Below are 19,952 nucleotides of genomic sequence, written 5' to 3' on the forward strand. Positions count from 1 at the left end.
CCTCTAACGTTTAAAAAAAATTATACTCTCGGTTTACCCTGCGAGCACAAAACGCGTTGTGAACAAAAGTCGTTGACAGGCGGGCTGCAGCTCTGAAGACATCCAAGCCTTTCCCTTCCCGTTGTTCTGGGTCTGCTCTGTTCTTTCATATCCTATCTGGGTGCAAGTAATGAGGTTCACAAGGTAACAGAGAATCTACACTTTCATCTCCGTGTGTGTGTGCGTGTGTGTGTGTGTGTATAGTGTTGAGTGGTGCTGTGACCTTAACATTTTGGAAGCACAAAACCATGCAGGTATGTTTAGCGAGGTAAATGTGTACACACACACACACATGCAGGTGCAGACACACTTCCAAAAACAGAACATCAGCAGATACACGGATGGACACAAATACAACACATGCAGGAACATAATGAGAAAGGCTTCCGAAGAGAAAGAGAGGCGGCAAGAAAGAGGGAGAGAAAGGCAGCCTGCATAGTACACCCTCCTGCAGAAAAACCTCAAAAGAAATGCAGGGGAAGTGTGTGAGTGTGAGAGAGAGAGACTGAACAACAGAAGGAGAAAGAGCGAGGGATGGCGGTTTCAGTGGGGAGTCGAGGACCGATACTCGAGCAGGAGAGGAGAGGAAGAATCGGGATGAAAGTGTCAAAGAGGTATAAGATGGCAGGGGAGGAAGACATATGTTCACAGCGTGTTCATGCTACATACGGAAACGGGAGAGAAGAGGAAGGGAAAGGGGGTGAGATGACACCAGCACGTATAGAAAAAGGCGAAAGGATGGAGAAATGCAGCAGCAGGAGGGGGGAGAAATGGGTGAGGGAGGGGGGAGTGTGGAGCTGGGAGCGACACAGACCGCATACTCATAACACATTATGGCTATAATTAGAAAGAGAGGAGAGGTGGGGGTGGGGGGGTACGACTACCCGAGCTCGATGATGACAATAAATGTAAACTTCTATGCCATGAAGAGAAAGCATATCATTCATTTTTAATGAGGGAGGAAAATAAATTAAAAAAAGGAAAGGAGAGCAAACAGACAACACGTCCAGAGTTACTCTTCAGATTTGTTACGTATTCCTGGTTTATGTGTTCCTCACAGCTCAGACCTTCCCTCCATCCTTCCACCTTCATCCCTCGCTCCACTGACTCCAGCCCCACTCGGCAAGAGACTCCACAGCAGGTTGCTGCCACTGCCAGTCTCTCTCTCTCTCTCTCTCTCTCTCTCTCTCTGTGAGTGAAGCTAAAAGTACAATTCTCCACCCAACCCCTTTCTTTTCCTCTCCATTGCCTCGTTTCGCTCCCGGTCTCCAGCATCGACTGCAGATCTATGACTCCAGACTAATTCCACTCGCTGCTTCGAAAAGCATGTTGTGATGAAACTTCAGAGTGAAAATTAATCCCCACAACAAAGCGGGGGGACGTTGTCTGAGGATCACTTTGACTGTATCTTCAACACGGCATTAAACTCAGGAGCCATTTGTGTCAATTACTAAGCTGAAAGCCCCCCCCCCCCCCCCCCCCCCCCGATGGAGACTAAAGAACATTCCCTCTCAATGCTCTGCTTAACATTCACCACCGGGACATTCAACGCAATTAATTCAATTTCACATTCATAGTCCTCTCAGGCTCCGAGCTATACGTTTCAGACGTATATCCTGATCCCCCCCCTGCCAACTTCTAGAAATTACATTATTCTCACAGGATACTTTGAGATTTTGACACACATCCTTCTCCCATTTTAGTCCTGTTATGGATCCGGGTCTGTAAAACGGGGCTTAATCTTCACCAATTATAATCCAAATCAACTTTTCCCACTGTCTGCTAATCCGTTTTGTCTTTTGGGTGTTTCGGAGAAATCGAGAGCTGTAGCCTTGATGTGGAACTCATTGTTTTTGTCTCAGGTTGGATTAAAACTAAGTATAAGGGCTTTTTTCTTCATTTAAAGCTGTGGAACTACGGCACCACCAAGTGGTCAAAAGGAGTTGGTAAAAACAAAAGCCATGCAAAGTCTTATGAAAACTAGAAACTAATTTAAAGGAAGTGTGTGTAGCATCAGAGGGGGGATCTATTGCAGCGGAAGATAATATTAAAAAGTATGCTTCCTTGAGTGCATAATATAATATTATACACTTTGGAGGATGAGCTACAGACGAAGCAGGTCCTCTTCATGGAGCTGGCCTCCAAATCCTTCACACTAAACCTTTAAATACTTATAGATAATGAACATTTAATTCAAGATCTTTTAGGAGGCTGCTGAAAACAGGCAAATTCCAGCAAATAAATCAATATATTGTGTCTGAAAATGGTTCTTTTCTTCACAAGTACAGTGTTTCCACCCCTCCTCCAGAACAGTAAGCTGGTTTTGTCACGTGTCTCCCCCATACTGTTTCTCCCAGTCCAGCAGCAGAAGAAGAAGAAGCTGGGCAAACTGGCCGCGGGTGAAGCCAGGAGCTCAGCGAAAAGCCGGATCTGTGGAGGAACATGAAGCATCAGGAAGACCGTCCACGGCGGCAGCTGATCGCCGTGAAAGGGAGGGAAAGACTGCAGAAAACAGACTGCGATATCAGTGCCAACACAGCTGGAGTAAGAGTGGAGACTGTTTCTGCTGCTGCCATGTTGGATGGCAGGAGGAGAGATCTGCCTCTGTTCTAATCATGCAGGGAGACTATAGCTGCAGGAATGTTCTGACCAAAAAAGAAGCTGCATACTTATTTTAAAAGTTATTCTGTTGCTGAATATCACTGCTGCAGGAACCTTCCAAGACATGGTTGGCTTTGTATCTATTTGTCTGAATGTCACAATGAAAAGCTTGATACATAACGGCTATTACAGTGAACAGGAGAGTGACCGTCTAGACTGAGGGGCCGCTCTCTCCAGCTGAAGTGAACTGGATCGGGATGATGCATTCAGAAAAAGTACAACATGAATGCCACGGAATATGAGACTCATTCAGGCTGCTGGTCCAATGAGGATATACCTGCAGCAGGACATATTTAATCACATAATCAAAGGCTTTATAGTATAACATTACTCCTGTAGATATTAAGATGTATAAGTATTTGCTTTGAATCCTAATTTATCTGATATTTGGTATTAATTTGACATTCGGTTGAACCACAACACAAAATTCAGTCAACTACTTGCAAATTTTCCTCCCCCCTCCCCCCTGTATCGCTGTGGGGCTCGACTCCTGACTTCAGTAAACACGAGGAGGAGGAGGAGGAGGAGGAGGAGGAGTGGCTTTGATTGTTTGATTACTTCTGTCAGAGAGAGACGTCCCCCTGGGACCAGTGAAATCTAGTCAAAACGTTCTACCTCCCGAGTCCTGACTCCACATTACAGAGTTGACGTGCGCTTTTGTGGGAAAGTGCTTTGCAGACAAATGCATGACAACAAGAGCTCGGGGTAAACAGGTACTTTACATGCAGCTTTTTGAAGTCCTCCCCCCCCTCCTCGGCTGCTGGCGTGCACGACTGTGAGGATGAGAAAGGGGGCAAAACAAATCCTGGACTTCCCATGATGCATCTCTGTAGTGTGGTCTTTAAAATAATTTAAATTTTTGGAGGTAAGTTATTAAACTACATTAACACTACCGAGTGAACTGATTTATTGAATGATTTTCTTTTATCTCCTAGTCCTTATCACTTACCAATTTCCCTTTGATATTTTGTATGCACAGAAATATAATTATTAAATAAGTTTGCCTTTAGTTTGACGTCACTTGGGTCATTAAAAAAAAAAAAAAAGAGAGAAAAACTGTCGTTATTGTGTACAAGTACATGTGTTAAATAGGCAGAGGACACCTCTATTAGGCCAAATCTCTATAAAACATCTTTAAATCTACAATGTTTCTGTCAACATGAACATACACAACAGAACTGCAGTGTCTAGCGAAACATAAACTCCCCCAGCAGGCAGCAAATATATCACAAACCAACATATTGTGAAGCGATAGAGCAGTCGGATAAAGAAGACAATAGATTTATGAGCAATAACATCTTTGGAAAAGTGTAAAAACCATCACCGGCTTAAAAATCCCACAAGACCAAAACCCTGGTAAACCAAGCAGATTGACTTTATTTGCATCTTCCATGATAATTAATCGTCATCATTGCCAGGACCGCATCAGTTAAGAATTATTGCCACCAGCTCCATTACCTTCATCCACGCAAATGAAATAATTACATTATCTCACGCAGGCCAACTGCTCGTAATCTGGCGTGGTGTTAACAATCTCAGTTATCAGTTAATTTTGCTTAAATACTGGAGGGCCGTGTCGCTCGGCTTTCACGCGCCAGTGAGTTATGACCCGAGGTCCACGGAGGCCAGAACGTACATGACAACTACATCGTGGTGACGGTTCATTCGTTTGACAGCTCACAGGTAATCCAGCGGCATTTAAATGTAGAGCGGGAAAAGCAAAAAGAAACAAAAGAGCGTCACGTGATGTTTTTAACATTTTTTTATGGCTTTACTGTCCAATGGTGATACTCAACAATCAGGTGACAGCACATATTTAAAGCGAGGCGCTACTCGATTAGTTACTGCATCGTAATCTGACCCGCATCGTTAAATTAGCCTGTATTGCCTTAAAATCGATCAGATATCGGCTTTGGTGTGTTTATTTTCTTTACATACAGCCGTCGTGTTGCATCAAAGATGTGCAAACAGAGCGGTTTTGTCGTTCCAGTGCAAAAACAAAAGGGCGGCGCGTATCACGCGGATACGAGGCTCAGTACAGCTACGACACGGCGCTCATCACCCGTCTTTATCATGAGAGCAGCAGACGGGACAGGCGTCTTGGCTGCTGTTTTTTTTTCTGAGGGATTCTCGTCAACGCACACAAATTCACATTAAAAGTGTCTTGAGGTCAGAGGTCAAAATTATTCCCTGAATTGTGTCAATGGATCACAGGTTTCTATTTGTTACCCGATAGTTCGTAGTATCCACATTAGACTGAAAAAAATAAAAAATAAATAAAATAAAAATGCAGCTGGAATTCATGTGAAGTCAAACTAACTCTACACATGTTTTTTTTTTACAGTGTTTGACAAACTCAGAATGACTTACTCGACTCGTCCCGTGACCACAAGAGAAACAGTAACAGTATTGACAACAATACATCGGTCATAATTGCGTTGTATAAGATAGGTGACGATGATTTTTAAATAAAAACGGTGGGAAACAAGAGCAGAGGTGTGCGCTCACATGAAAACAAACTGTGTATTTTACTTGTTTTTCTTCTTCAAAATGGAAAACGTCGATCACAATCCAAACCACCTTCGTCTCAATCCTTTTATTGGTCGTTTGGGGGTCATATAGGGCCAAGATAATGAGTTATGCAGTGAGGAGTGGAGGCTCAGTCACAAAATTTATGTAACAGTGCTGTCATTTGAATGACCGAAGCTCCGCCCCTGTTGCTCGTGGTTATAAGTTCAGAAAAGCTGCTAAGCGACATCTAACAAGTCCGGCCACGAAGCAGGGATATGGGCAATATTGCTTTGCAACACATTCAGTCACAGGGTAAAGGGACAAATGATATTGATCGGTGAAGATAAATGCACAATCACATCGGACGAAACCTTTTTTGTCACACCTCCGTCGGTGATGTCATCAGCGGCCTTTTTCCCCCCTCTAGGTACACCACCACGCACCCTTGTGCAGTCACAATATATAAGGCTTTGCTGCCACCTAGTGGGGAGGGAAAAAACCCCAGCCGGCAAGGTTTTAGCCAAACGTAACACAATGTAAAAGACACATTCTGGGTGGATTTACAGGAGCTGCATTCGTGTGTTTCCCCCACATTTATTGTTTGTTTTTGCTCCCGTGCAAACCCACCCTTATGTTATATATAATATGTTCCTCCAGCACTGATCACACTGTTGCACCAGCTGCTATTCTCTATGTGCGTGTGTGTAATCTGAATTCTGTTGTTGTTGCTTTGGCGTGATGGAAGTTAACGTGTGAAAGACAGCTTGTGTTGACAACAGGAATGCAGCATAAACTAAAAAAATCCTGAGCGAAAGAGTTGGCAACGTCGGACACGAAGGCAACGCAGCAGGAAACCATGCTCTCAGAGTGCACGTGTGTGTGTGTGTGTGTGTGTGTGTGTGTGTGTGTGTGTGTGTGTGACTCTGCATGTGTGGGGCTACAGGTATTCATGTCTAGACTAAAAGAAGCGGTTATAATGGCTGCTTCACTGCTGTGACTAAACATGCAAGAGCGCGTGAGTGCGTTTTTTTGTGTAAGACATCATGGGCACAAAGTTCTCTTGGCACACCTGGAAGCGGCTGAGGACACACTTTTGACACACTCCGAGATAATAAAACACAGTATAAATATACAATCACGACACACATGAAGTTAAATACACTTTTCCTGTTGAACATAAACAGACTTGCAAGCGAGTGGAGCCGGGTCCCCGACGCGATTAAGACGTCGCCGAGAGCATCGTCTTGTTTTTACAAAAAAGAAAAGAAATTAATAAATAAATAAATCTGAAGCTTACAAAGGTATTTGGAGTTTAGTAAATAATGTCTACTCAAGTATGCAGATGATATAAAAGTAGCAAATTACAGACGGAATTATTTAGATAGAAATGTTAAAGCACACGACACGTGATTTCAAACTGCAGTGGTTAAATGAGACACGTAATGTGAATTAAAAAATAAAATAAAAGAAGCAACACAATCGAATAAACACAGAAGTGTTGTCAGTGCTTTTTTTTTTTTTTCTAGTGCTTCTTTTTGTTAAGGGACATTAATGGAGACAATTTGATCCACAAGTCTTGAGATAAGGATATATAGCTGTAAAAATAATTGTCTTTTAATCTCACGTTGTCTTCCTTTCAGCGGCTTCAAGTCACTTTTCACGGGGTTTCTCCGCTCGTCCCAGTTTATTTTCTGTCGGTTTTCCTTCCCACGAATCGCTCCGCTCGGCTCCTTTTTCGCCCACTTCGGCTCCGTGTCCCACAAAGCTACCGAAGAGAGCCAGAATGTGTGATTGTGTGCCAGTGTGTGTGTGTGTGTGTGTGTGTACACCAAACCAGGTCAGCTCTCCATTTTATCCGGAAGGTTTCACTGAAAGAACGTTCCCTGTTTTTTTTTGCTCTATTTTCAGGGGGAACCTCTTTAAAACGTGTGCTTCTCAGTTTCGGGTCCGAAGTGGGCAGACGGAGAGCGAGGGAGACCCTTTTTCCGAATCGACCCCTGAAGGTCACTAAGAAATGTCCGGCTAACTACGCTAACTGCTTCTTGCTACTGTAGCAGGCTAAGTGTGCTTTGTAAAATATATGCACTGGTGGTTGCCGTTGTCTGTGCCAATTTATCTCTCCCTGGACTGAACTTCCTAAAAAAAACACACACACCAACTCAGAAAAGTAGGACGGAGAGTTCATCTGCCCTCGTCTACGTGGGTCTGATCGTGGATCACTGCTTATTCGCAATTGGCTAGAGTATTTGCGACGTAGCTATTAGCAGCTCCTGCACGATAGCCGTTATTTAAGTCACATGCATCTCTATGCCAGCTGATTTCTACACTGTTTTCTAGTGAGGCGATGGTTCAGAGAGCACGCTACTGGGCTTTTTGCAGGTGATCCTTCAAGAGGAGGAGGAGGAGGCAGGCTTCTATCACGGGGCTGGGCCTTTATTGATCATTGTGATCATGTTGTTGGGTTTTTTTTATTGCCAAGCAATCAAAAAGTCTGATTTCTGATGTTAAGCCTAGCGTCCTTCCCATGCAGTCACATATTATGGACATAAATGAGATTAAGTGGTGATTTTTCATGCCAAAACACGCACAGTATTGTGATATAGAGTATATTGATATTGGAGGAAGGTTTACTGGTTATTGCAAGCCTATCTTTGGGTACATGTCTTTAAAAACTAACTACACAGGCATAACTGGTGGAAATGAGCTTTTACTGGAGTGAATAAATCACTCCGTGTGTCGGCAACCTTTCAGTATCTTTAAAAAGCCAATTTTGTCTGCGTCTTTTCGCTCCGCGTTGGGGGAAATTCACTGATCAAAGTGCACACGTTATTTGTTCATTCGATACGCAGACATAGCGAGAGGTCATTAAAAGAAAAAAAACATACAAGAGGGAAATATCTGGTTCATAAAAATGTGATCCAGGGAGGAGGAAAACGCCCGCCTAGAGGAGATGAGATATGTGGGGCAAGCCGAGATGAAATCTGATCTGGAGAGCGGAGAGAGGTGTATCACGTCACCGCCACTTTAAAGAAAAGAGGAAAGGGAGAGACGTTGATGAAACTCCCTCGCAATTAAAACACGTGCTAATTGAAAAATCAAAAAGGTTTTGCTCACAACACCTCTGAAGTTGTAACTTTCAGTGCAGAGAGGTGAGGAAGAACGGAAGAGGTGAGGAAAAAGAGGGGGGGAGGAGAGCTCTTGTTTTTCTATCGGCTCCATGTTGGTAATGGACGGAGAGTGGTGCGGAAGCTGACGGTGAAGTGAGACAGCATGGAGAGGAGGGAGGAAATCAATGATCCCCCCTCTTTTATTATACCGGTAAGGTTTGCTGGCCAGACGCTGTGAGAAGTTGTGTAGTAAAAGACCTCATCGTTAAAAAGTTACTCCAGGAAGTACGTGAACGTTATTCCATTCCCTGATTCTGCTGAAGGTCGGGATCGCTGCTCAGAGGGTGTTCCTCTGTGATACGTTATTTTATTTCTCCTCCTCTTGAGTCGATCTTTTTGTTAATTTTTGAATCCACATGGATGATTTGGGGTAATCTGGTCTACTTCACCTCTTTGTCTACTGTTATACTGGTGGATTTCCTACTCTCATCCCTGACAGTCTTTTTTATTTCTCTCCCTCTCTACGTTGTAGTCTGTTTCTTCTCTCTATATATTTTGATTTTAAGCAAAACCAAAGCTTCAAGCATTCAAAACACCCTTATTTTTTTTGCAAAAAAACTACCACTCCGCTCAGTCACTCCACTGCTCTGCAATCTTCTATCTTTAGACTCGTTACTCCTCCCACTCCTTCTTGCATAGATATATCTGGAAATAGACATTCCCGTGTTTTCAGTCTTTCTGTTCCTCCTAAGTGTCCGATTGGCCTCCCTCTCTCTCTCTCAAAGTCTTCAATCTGAAGGGTTTTCTTGACCTCTGACCCAGGTGTGTTGCCTGACTCACACTCCTCCCCTCCGACACCTCTTTTCCCTTTCGACTATGATAGTCTGTCCATCCCCGACGCTGCCCATATTCCTTCTTTGCTCAGTAATTCTGTCACACAGACGCTTTGTTCTGACTGAATCCTTTCTTCTTCCTCATCCTGCTCTCATTTCACTCATCCTTCATTCCCACCATCCACGTCTTCTCTGATCCGCTCTCTTTCCCCCCCGTGTTCGGTTCTTTCATCTCCCTTCCATCTCTCTTTGTGTGTTTGTTTTTCCGGGTGGTCACATGTCGTCTCCGGCGTGGCAGCTCTCCTCTCCGTGTATAATGAGGACGGGAAAGAAGAACGCGTCCTGGTAGGACGGAGGACGTTCCCTCCCTCCACCCTCGCCCTCCCTCTCCCTCACCTCGCCACCCCCTCCCGCGTCTTGCTCTGCTTCTTCATCCCTCTCTCTGCCTCCTCTTCCCTGGTCCCTTCTCCTCACCTCCTCCTCTTCCTCCTGCCCCTCTTCCTCATCGTCATTCCCTTCTCCTTCTAGCACTCCTCTGGTCTCCTCATTGTCCTGTCTTGAACCTAAACCAAGAAATCCTCCTCCCCCTCCTCCCCCACCACCACCACCACCCCCTCCTCCTCCATCCTCCCTGCTCCCTCCCAGCCCTCCTCCCATGCTTCTTGAATGAAACAGGCTGTTCTGGCGTCCTCCTCCGAGTCTCCCCAGAGAGAATCCACTCCGACTGAGCACCAGCCTCCCTCCTATGCTGCTGCCTCCCTGTCCCGCTGCCCTGATGCCCGCCACCGTGGCGTTCAGGAGGGCTGTGGTTCCCATGGGGGCCCTGAGCCTGGACGGAAGACTGGAACTGGAAGTGGTCCTCCGGCATCGGGGGCAGCTCTGGAGGAGGTAAGCCGAGTTGAAGACAACAGGCAGAGCTAGAGGAGGTGGGTTGGTCCCCTGACTGGGGGTGGAGCTTGTAGCCCCAGAGATAGGTGTGGAGGCGGTGGGGTTTGTCCCCCCGCTGATGTCCAAGTCCATGAGGAGGGCTTCGGAGTAGCTTGGGACCATCTGTTGGTTACAGCGAATGTGCCACTCCAATTCTGTCATGTCCACCGTGTTGACCCGAGAGATGGCTCTGTAACTCGTCCCATTTAGACCAGGGTGGACTCCGTTCTCAGTCCCTCCTTCCCCCCCTTCCCCTCTCCCTCCTCCACCTGGCCCTCCTCCGTTCCCACCTCCTCCGCCGCCGCCGTCTTCGTCCTCCCCGAACAGCTTCTCCACGTGGTAGTGGACGTACGCCGTGCGGTACTCTGACACCACCCGCAGCGGCCACGACAGGAGGAACGCGGAGGCCAGCCAGAACACGCGGTGCCTTGAAAACCAGGGCTGGTGGGCCGGGTCCGGAAAGGCCAGGATGTGCTCACGGAAGTCCACGTTCTTCAGGTGCATCCCCTCCCTGGCCTCCATGTAGTCGTCAAGCCCCTCGTTCTCCCCGAAGAAGCGCGCTCGCTTCGAATGGCAGAAAAAAAGAATATGGAAGGATTAGAGCTGAAAAGATGGCATTAACCACATTCACTTATGTAGGTCATATAGAGGCATCAATATTAAACCGAGGCTGTTTCATAAGCAGTTTAAAGTTCTTTAAGCGTTTTCAACACACTCATGGTTTTTAATTAGCCAGTCAGCTACAGCAGAATCCAGTTATCAAACAGAGAACACACAAAGAAATCAGTGCTATCTTACCTGGGTGAGGTAGGCAGCTTCAGCACGTGCACTTGAGAAGCTAAAGAGCAGAAATGAATTGTTAATAACCTGCTTACCCCTCCCAAATTAATAATCTTCCACGCCATGTGGTCAGTGGCGGTTGGTGTCTAACCTGAAACACTTGGTGAATCGGAGGCGGACAGCGGGATGCAGCTGCATGTCCAGAAGCTCCTTTGACACGTCTTTGACGCCGTAGCGGCCGTAGTCGAACTCTGAACTGGAGGCATGAGTGTTCACTCGCTCGTGGTAGACCTGTGGAGGGAGGAGAGCAAATATTCGATATATATTTTAACATTTTAAGACTCCGGCTGTGATATTTCACAAGGAGAAATGAACCCTGTAAGTTGCAACATTGCAACATCACGTTTAGCCATCATTATAAAAGACACAGAAGCTTCCAGTGAAGCCATGAAGAATATAAAAAGGAAGTGTGGGTGTGTATGTTACCCCTCACCTGTGTGGTCGTATACGCATCTCCGTTGCGGTATCTGGTCACCTGCCTGGTCCTCCTCACATAGTGATAGCTGATGGCCTTCCACCAGATGCAGGGCGTGGCCTGCTGAAGTCTCTGCACGCGCTCGTACACTTCCTGTGGCAAAGAATGAAGGAAGGAAATCATTTAATCAATGTCACGTTTGTGTTTCTGCAGATTATTTGAAACACATGTATTCTGTTGCCATTTTTGTAGAGATTTCCAAAATATTAACATGTAATATTGCCTTGTGAGTTGGTTATGGTACAAGCAGGACAGTTCCTTTTGTTTGCATGCAACACATTTAAATCTGTGCAAAACTGGTGCAAGTCAGGCCCTGCCAAGGTTTGTTTATGCTGTTTTTTTTTAATTGGATATGTGCCCCTCATAGTTTGGGCTAATGTAAAAAAAAATATTTTGTTTTTGGCAGTGGCACATGAAGAGTAACCATTGTGCTTTTGGGACAATGCACTCCTGGAATTCCTGATAACAGAGCGAGCCGACTAGAATAGACAACGGATAGACTGATGCCCCAGGGTCAGCTCATTTCCATACGACCGGGCCAGTGTTATTTCAGGAAAGTAGGAAACAGAGTATAAAAGTCCTCTCTCTTCATTGAAATGTCTGATTAAACTGCAGGAAATCTCCCCGAACAGCAAATGTCTGTCATTTTATTTATTCAACCTCTTTACGTAACAATTTGTAAACATATTCTTCTGTTTAGCTCTTAGGGTTTTGGCATTTCTTCCAGATATTAGATGCTCGATGCGTTTCCACACAGACCTGGAATTCAGCGTGAGCCAACATGGCCGTCTTGGAGAAGCAGTGCCAGCACTCCACCAGGTACACCACGTACAGCATGGCCAGGAAGGCCAAGGGGATGTAGACGTAGCCGCTGGAGCACGGACTCTCCAGGTGCAGGATGTCATTGTAGTAAGCGGCGGAGGTGGCGTCGTCTTCGGCGCCGAGCGGTACGGAGGAGGAGGAGCCGAGGACGGGCACGCGACACAGAGCGCACCAGGCGAGCGTGGCGAAGCAGCCGTACATGAGGAGGGTCAGGAGGAGGCACTTCCAATGGGACTCCCGACACAGGGAGGAGGCCAGAGACTGCTGTAGTGGCCGCTGCTGGAGACGGAGGGAGGAGAGAGGATGGATGTAAAGATGCTGACTGCACACAGGTCATTGATAAATATGCAACTATTAAATATTAAAAAAAAAATTTTTGCACTGACGTTCATTTTTTAGTGAAATGTCTTCCATGAAAATAGCTGCATTTGGCGAGAAAACACTAATAATCTATTATAAATTCCATATTATATATGATATAAATGATCTTATTCTGATGAATCATGAAATATGCATCCCTTCTCTTACTTCCATTCCCCTTATTCCCTCCCACAGGATTAAATTTCAAAATCCATGCATGTGCCTCGTCTACGGCAAAACTGCTGAATCACTGAAATCAGCCCCGGATGTGGTGAAACCAGCCGTGCCACTAGATTTGCCCATTTTTTCACGCTCTCGTGTTGAAAAGTCAAGATCAGAATAAATAATACAGCGCTCTTCACGGCGTTAATAATGAATAATGTCTGACAGGTGACAATGATTGCAGGGACGGTGGCGATACGCTGGAATGCAACGGAGGGGACACACAAAAAACACAGTGATTGTACTTGGGAGAGTGTAAGCTGAGGTCTTGAACAAAAGGAGTGCATTAAACTAACCCTAACCCATCATAAGTGCTGCGTATTAGACACACACACACACACACACTGCCTCTCTCTAAGTGCACAGCCTCACTTGCACTGTGAAGACATCATATTACAGTGCACTCAAACATGCACATATGCATTAGATACACAGACATAGATGGTCTAATGCGACTCTCTCTCTCTCCCTAACCACGCACACGCCATCATGCACGCTCTCAGCATTGTAATGCCAGCCAGCGGAGAGTATGTGAATAATTTAGATGAGAACGATACTTCTAGACTGTTCTAACTGACTCCGGTCCAACATCGCCAGCGTAACGCCGAGGCTTCAATGTGTGTGAATGAGGGAGGGAGGGAGGGAAGAATGTAATGTGTGTCATATATCACACACATAAAGAGAGAGGAGGGAACACATGTCATAGCGGTACACCCTCGGCCTGACTGCGACAAGGTAAGAGCAACAAAGCAGATGACAAAAAAATAAAGATGGGATGACACCAGTGTCCTCTCCTCCTCCTCCTCTTCCTCCTCTCAGCCAAGTCTGCTGTCCTGTCAGCACACCCCACCTCCCCTTTTTTTTTTATTCTCTCACTCCTTCAATGCAGCCACAATCTGCTATCCACTAGCATATTTGGCTTGCTGCGACACACGCGCAGCGTTTCATTATTGTACTACTGTACGTCAAGGGCAGGTAGTGAAAGGCAGCGTGAAGGGCACATCGACCACTCATCTCTCTGCAACACAACATCCCAAATGTATGCTTTTTTTCTGTTTCTCTGCACGTTCCTCCCTCCTTTTCTTACATAATCTTCATTCCCCTTCCCCGAATCCTCCCCTCCCGCCTCCTAAGCGTTTACTCTCCGATCCCAACCTCAGTCTCTCCTCCCCTCCGCGTCTCCTCCGTTACATCCTCCTCCGAATGTCTGTCTCTAAGTGGATTGATTGGGCTAAAAGTGTAGTGGAGAGAGAGAGAGAGGAAGAAAGCAAGAGAGAGAGAGGGAGGGAAACAGTCATGAACTTTTCATGAATTCAAGTATGAAAAGGAAGCAAAACGAGAGAGAGACTAAAGAGAAGGCAGCACTGACAGAGTGCACCTTTCTCCAGGGAACTTCACTGCCAAAATCCATCGTCCTCGTTCCTCTCCTGCCCTCCACTCCCCCGTCACTCTCATTTTGCCTCGCTGGCTCCAATTCTCTCCTGTCTTTTTTCCTCTTACCTCGTGCAAATAAATGTTGTCAAAAGGAGAGAATACTCTAGCAAGAGCCTGCGTAAGTCCTGGCTGACATTCTCATCAAGTCCCTCCTGCTGGTGGGTGCTCAGTGAGGGGAAAAATCAGCCAAACTATCCCTGCATGCACTTGTGCCAATCACTATTTGTCAACAGGAGCATCTCTCTCTCTCCGCAGGTAAAGTCGTGACCTGCTGAAACGCTCCATCACTGAGAGACGGAGCCGGGACATGCTGCAGAAATACCACACGAAAATACAGCATCCCAGGAAATATCAGCTCGCTGTCCATCACCTCTAAGTGATGCTGGCAGCTGACAGTAATGGGACTTTGCTGGAAGACAGAGAGAGAGACCAGAGGGGCCATTTTGGTTATTGCATTGGAGCTAATAGAAGGTCCACATCCAATAACAACGCACGCACGCAGCATAATCAAATGTCTGTTTGAGAAATCTCTATTATTGAGCAGAAGCAACTCGGAAATAACAAAAAGGCTCAACTCTACTAAAAAAGAAACCACATTTGCTGGTCATGATATAGTCCAGGTATGGGTCAGTAAACAACGCCTGGTGCAAAACCCTGCAGCTTTTTTTTTGGTCGTGTCATGATCCTCTTTTCTCGGCCGGGCCTCGGCTCCTGTGTCGGACTGTAACCGATCAAAAGGCAAAGCTTGCTCTCCTTGAAATCATTCTGAACAGAAATCTATACCGCCTCGTCTGAAGGGTGTCGCCTTTCATTTGGGTTATACTTGAAGTTTGGACCACCTTGGGTGGATACAGGGGCGGTGCTTACACTGCAAATACTTCATTAAGTAATAACTTAAATTCAGTGCCTGCATTAAGGATTAACTGACAAGATTTGACAGCCTGTCCCGATACGCTGCATCTTCCACAGCGTCGAGAGTCAGTGGAGAAAAGCCGACTGAAGGAGAGCCCAGATTGCTGGCGTGGATCCTCAATCAGTTTTTTTTTAATTTGGATATGTATCACACATACCTTTGTTTTCAGAGAAGCATATCAGAGCGTTCTGATGATGCTGCGGGATACTTCCTGCCTCTGCTGGAATTGCAATCGACAGGGCTTTGTCATTAATAGGATTTGCTTCGGCCAGTCTCCGAATTCATTGTCATATAATCTGCATTTGCGGCAATATGGTGCTTTAACTGTGCAGCTCTGACACATAATTAGTTACTGTGTGTGTGTATGTGTGCACAAACGTCTTAGTACTACTTATAAAAAACTGAGAATGACATTATGTATAAAGGCTAAGTAGAAAACGTGTGTTGCTCTCTCCCTCAGTGTGTCTCTTCACACTGATTGGGCTGGTTAGGTGTGACTGGTGGAGCTATAATTAGCAGCCCTGGCATGTGGGTGGCAAATGAAGTGAGAGCAGGAAAATGTGCTGTCGGTGCCTGCAAGTCACCGCTGCAAAAAAAAAAAAATAATAATACGTGTCGTTTCAACACGACCGGAGAGTAATTTAAGAAGTCAGGCTCGATTACCTGCGCCGCAACAACAAATACGTTGATGTCACTCCATGTGTTCGGAAATAAAATGTGTCGTTATGAGCTCACTGTGCTGAAAATGTTACCCCTCTATTACAAATTATGTGTTTTAGACTGATAATCAGCAGGTCAGGTGTGGGTCACTTAAATCAAATATAATTGAAAGCAGCAGTCAGCTTAATAATTTGCATAATTATAAATAAAGTGGAATAAAGTAGCAAAAAAAAACACCTACTCCTAGTATAAAAATCTGCTATTCTACAGTCTTTATAGAGGCCCAATCATATGCAAAGGATTTGATTTAAATCCTCCTCTAGACCACACAAATATTTAGTTTCACTACAGAATATGCCACAGTAAGGAAGTAAATTACTTTTTTCGGGACTTTAAGGACATGTCCATAAATCTGCTGTAGACTTAGAACGTTTCTCAAGGGTAAAACTGGTTTTATAGCATATTTAGGGCTAGAAAAGAGATGTTATATTAAGGTTAGTTTATTCATTTTTCATCTGCTTCCATAAAGTCCCAGTGAATCGGACGTCTTTAGCATCTTTATGAATATCTGTTGCATCTGGTTGGACCGCTAGAAAGTGGGCGGGCTTAGCAACTGATGGACGGATGGATGTTGTGCCATTATTGGTTGGTACTAGCTTACGTAACAAATAAAAAAACATATTATTTTATTTTGGTAAAAACACAATTTGTGCTGTCAATTATCCTGCATATTGTAAAATAGGCACACAGGCTATTTTAGGCTTTTTACATTTCATCTCGCCTTTAAGCGAAGCAGGTGGCAATTTAATTGAATTAAACACAATCAATAATGAATGCACAACACCTGTAAAGCGGAGTGACACGTCTACTTGGAATTACTTATTCAACGATCGCTCGGTGTATTAAGAGTCAGCGGGGATTAACGACACACAGACCTGGTGAGTGTTAGTTTCTGTGTTTAGCCTTGAATATCATTTGAGGAGACTAATGGTTTACACAACACATCCGCTGTCCCGTAACGTTCCACGTCTCCTATCACTCTCTCTCCTGTTTCCCAGTTGATTTCTTATTTATCGCATGGAGCACTTAAAGCCAGGTCTAATGGTTGTCCTACAGATTGTTGCTGCTTCATGACGGCAGGCCGTTTTATATACTCTTATTATTATTTTTTTTACTACATTTCATATCCATCCAGGTCAATGTGCTCTGATTTCCCAATCACAATATCTTTTCTGCCAATGAAACCACATTTTAAGGACTTCTGGGTAATTGTGTGGCTGGATTTTATCACACTTGTCATATTGCATTTTCTTCTAATCGTATACAGAATGGTTGGATTTACAGAATGGTTGGATTTACTTCCTCCTTCTCCTAAACTTTCATTATGTCTCTCTCCACACACATTAGATGAGATTTTCCTTCCCGTTTGCATTGGTAGCAGAGTTTGTGTCATTTGTGGAAGAAACGTGCAAAGAATACAGGATCAGGAGCCTCTTTGCTAATGGAAAACACGAGGATCCAGGTAAGTATTACTCCAAAATGCTATTTGAATATTAATCGAGTGGCTCTACTTCATTTGAGATAACGCTTGAGCGAGTGTACATGAGAGAGAGAGAGAGAGAGAGTGAATAAAGTTAAGTGAGACATGAGTGTGCAAATGGTGGAGAGAGGCAGAGTCAAACAAAGAGAGAGAGAGAGAGAGAGAGGATAAAGTGTACTCCATGACAGGCGAATCTAAAACAGGAAGGAGATCAAGAGGGCAGAATGGGAGAGAGTAAGGGAGGCAGAGAACAGATGACTGAACTCATTGCATTACATTACACTGTCTGCACTGCAGGCTGGGATGAAGAAGACAGACGACAGCGGAGGGATCATGTGAAAGGTGTCCTTTGTCTTCGAAATGAACGGTGTCAAAATGCTTAATCCTGTCAGTTTTAGCACACGTTTCTCTAAACGGCAGGTCTGATATGTTATTTAAATATAAATAGTCAGAAAATAAATATATAAAGCTCCTTTTAGTGGTAAGAGTTTCTTAAAAACAATGGGGTTTTCATCTGGGCAAAATATCTTAAGCTCATTAGAGACAAAACTATTAGTCAATCAATTCAAATCGACGGAGAATGAATGGCTGCCAGAATTAAATGCCCTTTTGTGGCTCAGGGAAAATCATGATGGACGTTTCTCACCATTTTTAGACATTTTCATAGATAACCAATTCATTAAATAATAATAATCTGACGTAATCACAATAAATACAATAGTTGTTGGCAGCCTTAAACTCACATTTAGAGTACTGACGACACCATTCTGCTCAAACTAACTGAATAAACACAGGCTTACCAGTATAACCCCTTTCTTATGACCGCATACACAACCCTGCTCTTCCTAAGGGTTTATCGGCATCAAGCCCACATCCGTATTCATCCACAAGTATTTTACGTCATGTTTTTCCATGCGTTCAATATGCTTTTTCATTAGAAAGTCGAGGTTTTCCTAGACATTATGCACATTTTGTAGTAGTAATATAGCAGCAGAGGAGGTGATGAATTGCTTAGAGGGAGAGGTCACATACCAAAGGCGTGTCTGTGGCGAGGAAGCAAGGTGTTGTACTGAAAACCTGATGTCTGACCGTAGGCTACACGTGTAAACAGGGATCTTTGAAAGGAGATCCCCTGTGTACTTCTGGTGTAGAGGTGAGGACAGTGATGTATGGACGTTATCATCATAAAATAATACAGAATGCTTGGTTATTACCCTACCATTATACACAGTAAATACATTGTGTCAGTGTTATTTTGGCTTGTGTGTGTGTGTGTGTGTGTGTGTGTGTGTGTGTGTGTGTGTGTGTGGTTAAACTGTGATGTCATCCTCTAGTGTTTTCCAGTGGTGTCAGCTGGTAAACGAACACTCTACAATAGTGAAAAAGGGGACTAAACCAAACAGCGTTGAGGGACACATCAGTGGCTTCATTCCTGGACAGGGATTTAGAGTTCCCTCCCCCTCGCCGTTTGGCCGCGTCCCCATTCATTTTTTTTTTTTTTTTTAAAGCCAAGGTCCCGTCCCGTGTCCTTGCTCCTGCACAAAGCATGAAACACCTCGGAGGTGGGGGAACAAAACGTGCCCCCCTTCGCATTGTTGTCAGGTGACATGCATGATGCTGGAAGTGTTTGTTTTGGGAACGAGCAGCAATGACATCACACTAGAAGCACGCGCAAGTTCACGCCAACTGGACTCCACGCGCGAACAACCATGCAGAAAAAGAAAAAAAAACACAACATAGAAAAAAATGTCCTTACCTGCTCTCGTCCTGACCCTTCCTCCAAAATGGGCTCTTGTGCGGCGGCCGTCTCCTCCTCCGTCTGCATCTTCCCCTCTCCTTTGCCACTCCTTCCCTTCCTTAGAACCGGGCACAGGCAGCTCCCAGCCCGGTAACGTCCGAAGGCAGGGACCTCCCCGGCGGAGCACCGAGCTCGGTCACCCCATCCGCCGCAAGTCTGTATCCAATTTCACGATGGCGGGGCCTGCGGCAAATAAGCATCATCTACCCCGGACTTATAACGCCAACCCCCCCCCCCCTGTACCTCCTCCACGGTGACCCGCTCACTGGTTCTCCTCTACCCGCTCCATCCTCCCCGGTCGAGCCCGAATCTGACTAAGCATCCGACGCCGAAGCCCGTCGCCCTCTGCGAGCCCGTTTCCCCGATGCGTCTGCCTCTCGTGATGCCCCAGCTACGAGCGTGCGTGTGTGTGCACGTGTTCGCGCGTGACCGACAGCGCAGGAGGGGGGGGGGGGGGAGAGGTTGAATTCAACAGCGGCAACCGCACAAATGGGGAAAAGCACGCTGGTGAACAAACAAGGCATCGAGAAAAGGACGATGACTGCCCCGTTAAACAACTTCGGTCGCGGTCCGCATCTTGCGTTGGGTCTCCGCTGACGTCACACACCAACATGCCCACCCCCTCCCCCATCTATAATACACCTGAGCACAAGCACAGGCGCGAGTGTCCCCCCGTGGAGCTGCACACGTCACTGATATTTATTAATACCTCCGGTTTGATGTTTTTAGGGACAGACGCCAAATATGTATCCATAAAAGCCTAAAATGCACTCTCTGCAATATATGTCAGTGTTGTTTATGATTTTATTT

At 45.3% G+C, this 19,952-nt stretch overlaps 1 protein-coding gene across 1 annotated transcript; it reads right to left on the minus strand.

Moving 5' to 3' along the window:
* Window positions 1–7,225: 7,225 nt before the first annotated feature.
* Window positions 7,226–19,377, minus strand: LOC311008752 (transmembrane protein 151B). Its single transcript, XM_084002594.1, has 6 exons — window positions 19,101–19,377; window positions 12,153–12,494; window positions 11,352–11,486; window positions 11,010–11,149; window positions 10,877–10,916; window positions 7,226–10,642 (listed from the first exon to the last, which is right to left on the minus strand). Exons 1-6 carry the CDS (start codon window positions 19,167–19,169, stop codon window positions 9,425–9,427), a joined length of 1,944 nt encoding a protein of 647 aa, XP_083858720.1. The 5' UTR covers window positions 19,170–19,377; the 3' UTR covers window positions 7,226–9,424.
* Between the last annotated feature and the right edge of the window lie 575 nt (window positions 19,378–19,952).

Source organism: Eutrigla gurnardus (assembly GCF_963514095.1).
Source record: "Eutrigla gurnardus genome assembly, chromosome: 23".
Lineage (NCBI taxonomy): Eukaryota > Metazoa > Chordata > Actinopteri > Perciformes > Triglidae > Eutrigla > Eutrigla gurnardus.